At 41.1% G+C, this 13,541-nt stretch overlaps 1 protein-coding gene across 1 annotated transcript in view; it reads right to left on the reverse strand.

Annotated features, from left to right (window-relative positions):
- Positions 1–8,329: 8,329 nt before the first annotated feature.
- The window catches only part of adgb (androglobin), a gene marked incomplete at both ends in the record, with an annotated part of 30,349 nt that continues 25,137 nt past the window's right edge, over positions 8,330–13,541 (reverse strand). The window contains 6 exons of the mRNA XM_083898562.1: positions 8,330–8,461; positions 8,529–8,712; positions 11,282–11,378; positions 11,464–11,533; positions 11,949–12,104; positions 12,775–12,902. Of these exons, the coding sequence (XP_083754688.1) occupies positions 8,330–8,461; positions 8,529–8,712; positions 11,282–11,378; positions 11,464–11,533; positions 11,949–12,104; positions 12,775–12,902 (767 nt within the window). The remainder of the gene's footprint in view (positions 8,462–8,528; positions 8,713–11,281; positions 11,379–11,463; positions 11,534–11,948; positions 12,105–12,774; positions 12,903–13,541) is intronic.

The following is a 13,541-nucleotide window of genomic DNA, read 5'->3' on the forward strand; positions in this document are numbered from 1 at the left end:
TCAGATCCGATTGTGTAAAAGATGAAGCCATAAGAATAATAAACCTCACGTAATGGATTCAGTTTGTTTAGTTATCACTTTACATCAGGTACAGAATCCAACACTAACTAACTTAAACATCGTGTTTATTCTACATGCTTTATTGTGACGTCTAAAGCGGTCTCAGGCAGATGATGTCAGAATACTTCCAACTCTTGAATAATGTGCATTTCAGCTGTTTCCATATGTGTGAAAGCCCCTGCAGGAGCATTATAATAAGCCAGATATACAGTATTTAGTTGTCAGTTTCTACGAGTCTTGAGTCACGTGATGTTTAGAGCTCATATAGCGCTTAGAAACAACACAGTGCAGCTGCAGCTCAGGGTTGGAAATGCCAAATGCTACCAGAAGAGAAGCAAAAATGAGGGTCTGCAGTGGAGATTTTTCTCTTGTACAAGGAAGCAAAACAGAAAACCAGCCAAGGTTAGCTAATGCTCCGTCTCCCATACGTGTTGTTTAGCGGTGGATACTCGACAAATAGAGTGTATTTACAGCCCTATTGTTGTCGCCTCGTCTCCTTTCATCACGCGTGTCCTGCTCCCAGCAGACGCTCTTTGGCTTTCACTCTCATGACACGTGAAAATTAACCAAATAAAAAGGACTTTGACACCCACGTTCTGCAAGGGCTGCAGTGACCGCGTTAAAACTCCAAAGGGCGGCTTATCTTACATTTAAATTCCCCCTTAATCGTCAGAGTCCTGCGCGACCCCTGTAGAGACAAAACCCAGGAGGACAACCCGCCGGGTCACAGAGATCCAGGGCGTCTCTGCTTGTCATGCAAGAAACGCTAGAGGACGACGACCTTCCACCCTCACTGACAGCCACAGTTAATCAAATGAATCATTCCTCACCTGATTTTTAAGCTTTACGACCCAGAGAGTCCCTGCAGCGCTGCCCTTATACAACAAGTAATGCATACGCAGGGTAACAGTAGCTAACAAGTGGAAGGACGTACAGTATCTTTACACACACACACACCAAAGGGATTGCAAGTTAATGAGCTGCCGTCCTTAAGGGAACACTAGATTGTCTCCGTCTGGTTTAATTGGAGGATGCTTTCAAAGTCAAACATGCCCCCTCGCAAACACACAGATGTTGCGCATGGGAAGGTAAAAAAGCTCATGGACACACGTCTGTAAATGTCCGTCCACCCACCAGCAGCAACCCTTATGGTTACAGTGAGGCCTATAAATATGGATGGGAGGATAAAAGAGATCAGGAGGTGGGCGCGTGGAGAAATGGAGAAATGGAAAACACCATAAAACCGCCATCGCGTCCACATAGAGCTCCCTAATCGAAAGGATCGAGTCCGACTTTACAAGCCTGGAATCGCCTTTTAAAAGACTGAAACAGAACATCCGCCATTTCAAGGTCACAAAGGTTATACGTCCCGTAAAAAAAAAACCCCCACCAGGGATGGATTTGACACAGTGATAACTCCACTCAGGATGAAAATGAGCTTGTATCATCTCCAATAATCAGCCACAAACACAAACACACACACACAGACGGATGCTGCAGTTAAATGAAAGGACATTTCCAATATCATCACCACCACGGCTGTGTGACACGACTAAGACCTGCAGGGCAAACAGATTCTCTGAAAGAGGCTTACAGCCACAAACATGAAGTGCATGACGGCCGCGGTCACCTGAGAGAGCGAGGGAAACGGGAAGAGAGAGAGAGAGAGAGGAGGCGAATAACACTTTATCTTCATTTCAGTGTCACTGCCCCGGATGAATCAAGACTGACAGTCCCAGGTCCTCTGAGGGAACAAAGGGGAAATCAAATCCACTCAATGAAAGGCGACTTCTGGGCAGTCCACGGTTAAGAGGGAGGGAATTGGGATTGTAACCGCGGAGGATCGACGGGTTCAAAAGCCAGGACAGGTCAAGGGCATGTGTGTGTGTGTGTGTGTGGTCAAATTCACTATCACTAAATGGTGCATGTGTGCAAATACAACTAATTCTACGTATGTGTGAAGATAACCATACATTGTGAAAGTACAGACCATTTTTCATATTTGTATATGTCCTATTTTATTATTTAATATTGTGATAAACATTTTTATTTTTTTTTTTTAACTAAAAAATGTTCATTAAAAAAAATATCCTAAAAGATCAAATTGCATTATGGTCATAAATAAGATTTAGAGCTCAATCTCAATTAATCGATTACTAAAATAACGGTCAACTATTTTGACAATCTATTCATCGGTTTGAAGTTTTTTTCATGATTAAAACAATATTTCTGATTGTTTTAGCTTCTTAAATGTGAATATTTTCTTTGTTTCTTTGCTCCACATAAAGAAATCATTAAAAATGTATAATTTTGGTTCGAGAACATCGTCATTTCCAGGTTTGACGAACACTGATCAACGTTCTTTTTAACATTTTCTGACATTCTATGGACCAATGATTAATCGAGAAGAGTAATCGATTACTAAAATCAGCGTTAGTTGCAGCTCTAATAAGATTCCATTATGAGATACCATTTCCTTTTCAATTGATTAAATAGTCCGTTCTTGCATTTAACTTTTTCTTATTAATGAACAAAGTTAGATGCATTTACATTTGAAATATTGATAGATTTGCTGTTTACCCTATGATTTTACTGGTGTTTGGAAATTGACCTGCTCACTATTATACACAAGGACAATGGACATGTGTGTGTGTGTGAACATGAGAAAGACCTTTCCTATCTAAGATAGCAACGATCAATGTTCAGACACAACAGTTTATCAATGACCAACCGTCTGTCGGTTCAGCACTGATCAATTCACTCCTTATCCCTTCAACACCTCACCAGGACCCATGTCTGTGTCACTGAACGAAAACACTGAGAATCATCCTCCGTGCGCCCACGTGTTAAAATAAAAAAGATTCTGCCAAACAAGTAGGTGCAGTGAAATCCAGCTCATAAGAAGTGAAACCGGATACTGCCAATAAATTCCTTTCCTCAGAGGGCCGCGCTGGTGCGACGGTGAGCCGGCTTACCAAGGACACTTCTCGTTCTGTTGCCTCTGATCGTAAATTAAGCCGCACAATTATCCCCCGTGTTTGGCAGAGGCTATTGCCCAATTCAATAAAGTGGGATGAAAGTTAGACTCCTGTTTTATTGGCAACCTGACACCACCACCACCACCACCCTCCTCCTCCAGCTCTGCTGTGTAAACCCCAGTCTGCGTCGCTGAATTAATGGAATCAAACACCAACACATGGGATTGAGATTCAAGTCAAAACCTGGGTGTTATTTAAGGAAATTGTCTGTATCCTCCTCACTCAGTCATCCATCTGTAAGATTGCCTTCCATCTTCATATCAGCTGAGGCAGAGCTTTAAAGAAAAATGTGCCTAAGCACCAAAAAGAATCTGGAATACATTAAACCCTTTGTATTCAAATGAAGACTCACATCTGACGCACAATAGAAAGATCATCCATCTCTCTTTTACCACTTTATCCTCCACATGAGGGTCACGGGGGTCAACGTGCCAATCTCAGCTGACATAGAGTGATAGGCAGGGGTCACACCCTGGACACCACATAAAGACAACTAACCATTCACACCTATGGTCAATTTAGAGCAGGGGCCTCGAACTCAAAATGACCTGGAGGACAGTGAACTTCTAGGCTGGTCAGTTTAGATAAAATGAACTAAACATAACTTAAAATTCTATCTTAATAATCCATCATGATACTGCAAATTTCAAATATCCAGGATGATATGCTCTTGACCCTTTCAAAGTAAAAGCGTTTGTTATATATACTATATGATATATACTTCACAAAAAAAAAATCTGTCTAGAATCATTGATAATAAAATGTAGACAATTGTATTTAAAACACTAGACAAATGTATATACAATTAAATGTTTTCTTTTAACAACCTAGCTTGTCCTGCTAACTAGCTTAATAACAATAGTAAAAGTAATTTGTAAAAAAGCGCTTTGGGTGTCTAGAAAAGCGCTCTAGAAATGTAATGACTAATAATATTAATAATAATAGTAACCTATCTTTCTTTTTGTAGCCTAGCTTGTCCTGCTAACTAGCTTAATAGCAATAAAGTAACCTAGCTTGTCCTGCTAACTACCTTACTTGCAAAATAGTAGCCTAGCTTCCTTTACATTGAATTTAATACATTAAACAACATAATTATCATCATTTTGAAAAAGTTTGTTGACAGGCCAGTTTTCATGATCACTTTAAAGTAAGTGCAGGGCCACAGGACATCGATTGGGGGGGCTTGCGTTTGATTTAGAGTGTTTTATTTACCCAACACATGGGGAGAACATGCAAACTACATGAAGAAAGCCCCTTGAACATGGGCCTTCTAGCTGCAAAGGCAAGAGGGCTAACCGCTACTAGACAACCACTCACTTCAAATATACACTTTGGTGTTGGATGCAATGTGGCACAACATGAATTCACATCAAACTCTCAAGAACATGCAGTTTCCAGCTCACACCAGCAGCCAACAGTCGACGTTAGTCTAACTGTCAGTGGATTTCTGACTAAAACATCCCTGAAGGCAGCAGCCTGATGTAGAAACAAACTTTGATCCGTGTTTGTGGACACATCCGTTTCGCGATTCCCAGATAAACCCGTAAGAAGGACAGCTGTCCAGACCCAGACGCCCTTTGAATAGAAACTTGTCAATCACATCTTTGACTGTAGCGGGGACCACAGACAGGTCATCCACATCCTCCACTATATACGTGCTGCTCCTCAGCCCTGCTTAAAAATTGACCTTCACATAGAAAGTATAGAAGTATCAAACTAATCGTCGAGGGAGGATCACGCAGACGTTGATAAGTGAACGCCGCTGGGAAATGAGGACGATACAATTAGAAACCTTATCAGTACAACAGAACACAGTCTTACACAGGATTTATCATGCACGGGAGTCTCTTGTCACCCCGAGAACTGATGACAGGTACCGTTTTATTCCCACTGCACCTACAAATCTGACACGGCCCTGGCCCCTCACACCCCCACTGATAATGTTGTTTGCCAAAGAGGGGGTGAAAGAGGTAAAAAGAGGAAGGGAGGTCAAAGCAAAAGGACGCGAGGGAGACAAATGGTTGCGTAAAAAAAAAAGAAGAAGAATGAAGCTGCAACAAGGTCAGCATTTCTGTGTCTCTGTCCAGTCTGCAGACTCAGAGTGTGTGTGTGAGTGTGTGTGTGTACTTTTCTGGCATAAACACTGACCTCGTCATGACCTAAACCTGCTCCTAAAGGAGGCTGAACCTCATCTCTGGTTAAGGTAAGGTTGTCCAAAAGAATGGACGTCAATGCAGCGTCTTAAGATCAATAGCTGCACAAACTTGTCCGTGTTCATAAGAGAATTAGAGGAGGGATTAGATTACTGCAATAAAGCCTGCATGGCAATCTCTAAGCTCTCACCTTTCCCCCGCCCCTCTTCCTTCCGTCAACATTAAGACTTCACTTTCTGTTCCCTGAGCCGAGGCATTACTTTGTTTTTACATTCAAAGTCTTACACTTGTGTCTTTTATCAGCAAAGCATGGATGTGATGACAAAACCCTTTGAGACGCTCCATCCCAGAGAGGAACAGAGCAACAACAAAGGTACAACAGTGAAACATGTTGAGCCAATAAGTCCAAAAGACCCTGTGTATCCACCGGCTGCCAGCTGGACGCATAATGTCCGTGTATGAGGTGGAGGTATTAGTGGTGTTTTGGAGGTCTAAATCTGCAGGACAGTTATATTATGGGGGATTTGTCTCCTCTCTCACTGGGATACAAACCGAGTGAATCACCACATTTAAAAAGGTCATTATATGATTTAAGGTTAGGAAAATATACATATATATAGAGGAGGTTGGGCAATTTGTAGTTATGCTTAGGTAAAGTTTTCAAGAACACGTTAATCAATGTAGTTAAAACTGTGTGTGCTGAAAGAAGTAATCCTCTGACAATAAAGTTTTTGAAGATTTGAAGGGCACTGCACACATTATAGATTTATAGATAAAATATAAATAAATAAGTGCATGAAAGGGAAAACCACCAGGTCCAAGAATTATATCGCCAGTAGCTACAGTATATTAGAGAGTTCTGCTGTCATTTAAACACAAAATAGACCAAACAGATGTCAGAGAGAGTGACAAGAGAACAAAGATGGATTACTTTTATGTAATGAGGTGCTGATTATCCACACTAAATTACATTGAAAGAGAAAATCTAACACTAATTCTGACTAGGAACAAATAGACTCTGGCAAAGTGTTCAATTTAATTTTTTTTTTTTTTTACCGTCATTAAAGGGAAAATAAATGAATGAATTACTATTCCACAGCTCATTTGGCCCTAATCCTGTTAAATTGCTGCACTTTAACCGATCGAGACACTTTATACCGGTGACTTAAAGTAGGAGACGATATGAACTAAAATGAAACACCTGTGTAACAACAGGTGTTGTTTATCAACTGAAACGTTACTATAGAAAAGAAAGATATACAAATCTCTCCATCATTCACAAAATAAAGAGTAAACAGTTGATTAAGGGGAGTCTTAAATGATTAACCTCCACATTAAAAACACCATGTGTGGGGTTTCACTTAGTTTCATCATCCCCTCCACGTGGGTCCATTTAAGATCAAATATTTTCTCATTATACCTATGGGATGTTTAATGAGCGCACACACACTCAGTGACTGGTTGCTTGCCTTCAAGGTTACACTGGCGTTCTTCTTTCTCTCACAACACATTTGCATCAAAAGCACCCAGTAAACAGCTGCCAATTAAACAGCCTCTCTGTTAACACACACACACAGACACACACGACACGGCCAATTAGAATTTTGGGTTGATTTTTCCTAACAACAGAATGAAATCACATACATTCCGCTATAACTCAGTTGAGGGAAGAAGAGGAAGAGGAGGAGGAGGAGGAGGATGGAGGTTTCAGGCGTGGAGAAAACAACACAAATAATAGCTGATGTTTTAAGGAGCGAGGACTGAATTGGGCAAGAGGGAGCAGTGCAGAGACGGGAGGGAATGTTTTTGTGCCAGGAACAAGGCTTTCAGGATTAGCTCCGTCTTGCTGCTACAAGGGCAGAAATAGTGGCTTGGGCTGGATGAAGCCTGACATACTGAACACAGACTCACATAAAACAAAAAAGCAATGCACGCATGCAGTTTGTGTTATAAACTGTCTACAAAACTAAGATATAATTCAAATCCTGATTGTTTCCTAATTTGACCCCAATATATTTTTGCTACATAGAATATTTTTTTTTTAATAAGGGAATTGTCAGCATGAGGGGGAGAGGACCTTTAAAGCTGGAGCAAACTACTGCAGGATGACTTTGCACATGCTCATACATAAAAGAAGGCACAAATAATCGTTTTCATCCTGCTATCTTGTATAAACACACACATCCATACAATGCAGTGTGCACACAAACACACACACACAGGCGCAGCATGGATGATAATTTTCTTCATGCAGCAGCACAAAATTGAACTATTCATTATTGTCAACCTTGAAAACAACCTCGTGCAGGCGTGGTAATGGGGATTTATTAACCTCCACCGCCACTAGATGGCACCATCTTCCCTTTCATTTCCAATTTGGCTTCCCATTCCTCAGCTGACTCTCAGACCAAATACTTGCACGTCAAATACTAAAGATGTGATTTTATTTTTTTACCAAATCAAATTAATCAGGGACAAAGCTCATCTATGAGAACTTACATTGCATTTTTTTTTATTTTTTTTTTAAATAAAACATCGCTTTGTTTTCTTGGATCTAGACCAATAGACTCTTGTGGGCTCCTATCAATCAACCTAATCAATCAGAAGCACTCAGCCTGCAGAAGGCTGGCTGTATCCAGCATGCCTTTGGTCACACGGTCGATACAGTGACCTTCAAGAAAACAAAAGCCTTGAACACAATGTATTCAGGTGCAGTGGACACCAAAGCCAAAGCCACACACTGCAAACAAAGATAGCTTGTTATTCTAGACGTTTAGAGTAGATATTTAGAATATTATTACATAATTGGTTTTGTAAGGTGTTCTGTGGGTTACTTGTGTGAAGATGTATACGAGTTAAAACTTCATATTAAGGGTATGAACAATCTTTTGGTTGTATCATCAACTACGAACCACGTTGTGATTAAAAGGAAGATCCTTCAGTGTTCAAGCAGACTTGTTAAAGAGAACAGAAGAGACAGAAAACTTGGTGCCAATGACCGTCACTCCTTCTTGCCAGCTCTTTTGGCGCATTTGTTGGTCTGCTGGCTGGCAGCAGAGGTGGGGGTTGATATTTTTCTCAAGCTGCATGCTGGGCCTCCTCCACCAGAGCTTGTTTCTCCTCTTGTTCTTTTTTCTCGGCTTCCATCTCGCGGCTGCTAAATGCCTCATAAGCGCCGAGCAGTGTCTCATAGCGCTGCCGTTGGGCTGCCTGAAGACAAAGAGAAAGACTTTATTTCACTGTCAGTAACCACACACTTGTCTCTCCTGTCACTGACCTGTATGTCCTCCCATGTCTCCATCTGCTGTCTCATCAGCTCCTTCCTGTGGAGCTCCTCCTGTTGCTGCTGTTCCAGTATAATGTCCTGGACCAAACGGTAGCTCTGGATCTTTTCTAAGCGCTCCCTTTGCCGGATCTCCTCCAGCTGCGAGTCCATCACCACCGGCACATCCATTCGGCGTCTATGAGCACAAGCACAAAAAGGACTTCATATAATGTCGATTATGTACCGCGTGTCATTATTTATGCATGTTTACTTTTTTGGGAGGAAAAATGCAACACGAAAAAAAGAATATTTTGAGAATCAAATCATCTCAAACTCCTGTACACCTTATCAAGTCGCACCAGGTTGCAGATTTTACACTCTATTCTCCGAGACATTATTGACACAGGCAGAGCAAATAAAAATGGAAATGTGCAAGATAAATACAGACACAGGCAGAGGAAATGACAAACAGGCCGATGCCTTATCTCATATTTCGAGTTGTATATCTAAAATTGATATCTGTGGAATCTATTTGGTTTTGGCTATGCCCACAGTGCCCGGGTATTTCCCCATTAAGGTTGTGAAACTGAAATGTCATTTATTTGTGTCCATGTCTGCATTCAAAGACACACAAAAGATGGGGGGAGCGACAGAGAAAAAAGGCACTTAGTCACTCAGTGCGTGTGCATTGCAGAAATAACTCCAGATTTTCGTCCTGAACCAAGGAAGTGAGAGATTTCCAGTGACAAACGTGGCTCTGTGTTTCCTGTGAGCTGACCTTAATGAAGAGGGGAGGACAGGAGAGTACATCTGGGTAATCAACACTGTCATGTCCAAACTTTATCGCCGCGTGTAGCCATGTGTGTGCAAACGCATGACTCCGGGTGTGTGATTGTGCACCACTGTGAACCTATAATGTGCCTTTGTCAGAGGTGTTTTACAGACTCATCACACTCAGAATAGACTGCACTGCCCCTCTCTCTCTCTGCTTGAATAGCAGGTCACAGCACAGGCAGCCATTAGCAGCAGGACACAGACGCATAACGCTGCAGCATGAAAACACACACACACACACACACACACACACACACACACACGAGGAAGCGCACAGAAGGAGAGGATGAAGAGGTGATGGGGAGAGGAGCAAGTCTCATTGAAGCGACAAGCTCATTGAGGTCCCGGAATAGATCTCTAATTAACAGAGCCACATATCACCTCATTTATCATGGAGAGGACTGGGAGAGGCTTCCGTTTCAAACACACAAGCGACAAAAGTCAAACGCCGACACACGTTGATAAGCAAAAAAAAAACAACAGCAGGGTGCTTTTGACTCAAGAATTTGATGAATATTCTTTTGACGGTCTGTCGCTCTCTTACTGCTCTGAGTGACATTTTCCAAATGGGGTCCACTTCTACACAGAGGACGGATATAATTCAAAGCGGTCGACTGCGACTTGTGATGAAGATTAAGTCGGGCCATGAAAAACAACGTCCAAATAGAGTCACCCAAGATAACAATGGCAACACAACATGAATAATAACAGTTTTATATCAGTTTATAATAAAATATTACTTATTACCATTATTTAAGCTTCTCATAACAGTATAAGTCATTCTATTACCATATTGTGACTGCACTGTAATGTTTTTCCCAACATAGCATCCCTTTACTGTGCAAATACAGCATTAGGATTGGGAGTGGGTCTTATATTGATTAGCGAGCTGTTAATGAGTTTGACCCATGTTGTATGTAACGCTCTTTCTAATAAACCTGAACTTTTTCCACAGCAGATTATTGTCGACATTAAAGAGTAGGTCAAACACAGCTTTTACCAGTAACATTAATTAGGATTCCACTCCAGGTTTAAGAGAGCCATGGGGTCAAGTTATTGTCAAAGTGTAATGGTAGGTCACACTTAATACTTGACACTTTAGTCTGTAAAAGCTGTTTCTTTCTTAAAAATGTGTTATCTTACCACTGCATTTTCTGGATTATGTTCTAGTAAGGTGAGAATAATTGCACTGTATGGTCATTATAGCACTGCTACAACAACAAAGACTACGACATAATAGTGCTGTACTATTATGCCTATAAATTACATAAAGTATGTCACTATCCTTGGAAGTTATTGTCCATGCAGGACAGAGAGGGTGTATATAGTGTTGTAATACTGCTGTTCACAGCACCAATGGGAGCAAATGTCACTAATGCATGAAATCTCTAACCTTATCCATTGCACATAGTGCATGAACCAATCTACTGAATGGGAAGATAGGGGTGCTGGTATGTCCACCAACACAGAAACATGTACATGCATGTACTCGGGCACAAGAAAGCCCAGAGTGTAGTGCATCGAGGTCGTTCAGCGAAGGCTTATTTCAGACTCAAAAAGTCTGATTCAACAACTACATTAGGCAACTGGACCGCACAACTGCATATTACCCACAGGACTTCAATAAGGGGAAAAAAGGAGACACTGCCCCTAAGAAAAATATGCAATGATGAGTCCATCTCAGCTGTTTATGTATCATTATCTTTCTATGCCCTCTCCGCACAGTAACAGATTTGTCTCTTGGAACAAGCTGAGCCAGTGTCTGTTATAGAGACCGAATCTGAGAATTCAGTAGTGTACAATTATAAGGCCATGTAACTTGTGATGCGTGTGAATTGTGTTTATTATGATTCCCGAGGTAAAGACTGAAACTGATGAAAGGACAGAGAAAAAAAAAAGGAAGAGAACGGGCTAAGAAATAAGTGAAGCACCTGATGAGGTTTGAGAAGTCCATGTTTGGAAAGGTGGAGGCGTAATCGGTCACTTTCTGATTGGACGTAGACGTGTCAGGACCAGATGTGGACGCAGCTGTGAAGAAGACCAATTACGAAAAGGCTCATTATCGTAGTGTAGTGAGTGCGACATTCAGTGAGTTCAGAGTGAGTTTAGATACCTTGCTCGCTGGTTTCTTCCCCCTCTTGTTGTTGGAGTTCGTTAAGAAACTGGAGACGAGACTGTAGAGCCTAAAAATGCAGCAACATTTCTTTGTGTGGTGCATATTTGAAGAGAAACTTAAGATTTCTGGGCTAAAGACACATGCAGGTAACACTTTATAATAAGTACACACTATTAGCATTAGTTCAGCATGAATAAACATTGAAATGCCTTTTCATCATTTAAAAGGCATGAATACTCATTAGAATGTAGTTTATAAACACAGTTATAAATAGTTATAGTGGATACTGATTGGCTGCTTGAGTACAGCAGTTATTTGGACACTGTTCCTCAGCTGATGGGATGAGTAAGTAAACATTTGTGTTTATAAACTACATACTAATGAGTATTCATGAGTTATGTATTAATGCCTAACTAATGCTAATAGTGTGTACTTATTATAAAGTGTTACCGAGATGGATAATAAAAAGGTAAAGACGTTACCTTGGCACTGCGACCTGGCTCACCGATTTCCCAGGCATTTTTAATGGCTCTAATCTCCTCCACTCTCTCCGTGTCCTTCTTCACCTCGATGCTCTCCGCTTTACTCTTGTCGCTGACCACACGGAGCGTCCAGTGTGGTTTAGTCACGTCAAGGCTCTGCACGTTCATATAAATAGAGAATTCGCAAAATCCATAATGCACATGCTTACAGCTGAAGGTCACTTTACCACAATCTCTTTCAGATCGTCTGGTACAGTCACTCAGGATTACAGCCGTGTTGCCCTTCTTATAAAGTAAGTGTTCAGTTTGTTTTATTCAGATATCACCATGTCCTCTACCCTTCACAGTGGTAGTGGTGTCAATGATAGAAAAAAAAAATATTCAAAATGGAAATTTATTGAAGGAGCCTGAAACAGCCTGCACTTCACATTTCATTGTGCTTAACAGTGTGGGTTCACTTTCATGTCTAGTGCATTAGCACAGTAAAAAAGGGCACTTACTACACGTGTCAAAAACCTGTGCTTCCAGATACTAAAGCAACACCATGACCCCTGACGATCATAGAAAACACATGATACTGTTTGAAATTTTGTTTTAGTCTAAATTGGATATGTAAATGCTGACCTGCCAAATTATACAACTGATGTCAACATCATTATTTGGGTTTAGAGGGGAATTTGTGAAGAGGAGTTACAACGTGCTCCACTGAAGTGCCTCTGCTCAGAAAAAGGTCAATATTACTATTCACTCAAAGTTTTATGAAACAGCTAACACTGTGGATTATGCTTATGTTGTGTGCCACAGCGAGGTTGCGGTGATGTTTTACCTTTTCCTGTCTGGAGCCAGATTTGGACACGGCAGCTGGTTTCTCCTTGTCCTTGCCGCCTTCACCTTTGCGGTTGCTTTTGGGAGGACCAGCCGCAGATGAAGGCGTCGATTCCTCCAACTTGTGCACTACATTTTGCAAACAAAAAAAATCATCATCATCATCTCCAAAAATACGTTGTATACATATCTGATAACTACTGGTATTATGGTGCTAAACGTGAGATGTGAGAAGCATAACATTATCATCATTATTAGACCTTCGGTACTGTATTTACATGAATATGATACCATGAACCTCAAAGTGGCATTTAGTGTGAAAATATAGCTTGACATTTTGCATAAAATCTTTGGCAAATGTCTGTTGTTAAGTTTAATTATAGTGGGAAAGACATAAACACCTCCTTAGTCAATTCACATCACATTCATTGGTGCACATCCACCTTCAGAGTGAGCCGTGTTATTCTGTTCTCCACATAGGTATAAAAAACTCAGTTGAAGCACACAAGAGTGTGCTGTGTGACCGCTTGTGTGCTAGATGGCACTGTTGCACTTTGTAGCTGGATATATACACAGCTCAGATGAAGCACACACACACACTGGGTCTCTCTTTTCCTCACACGGAGATGCATAATAAGCTGAAACCCTGTCATTCTGCCGGAGCAGCTTTGGTCTTATCTGAATCTGAAATTCAATGTTTTAAACAGGATCTAAATATCAATGTGCGTCGTGTTATTATCAAGCTGATGGAAATGGACAACGGCAAAA

Source organism: Microchirus variegatus (assembly GCF_963457635.1).
Source record: "Microchirus variegatus genome assembly, chromosome: 12".
NCBI classification, from domain to species: Eukaryota; Metazoa; Chordata; class Actinopteri; order Pleuronectiformes; family Soleidae; genus Microchirus; species Microchirus variegatus.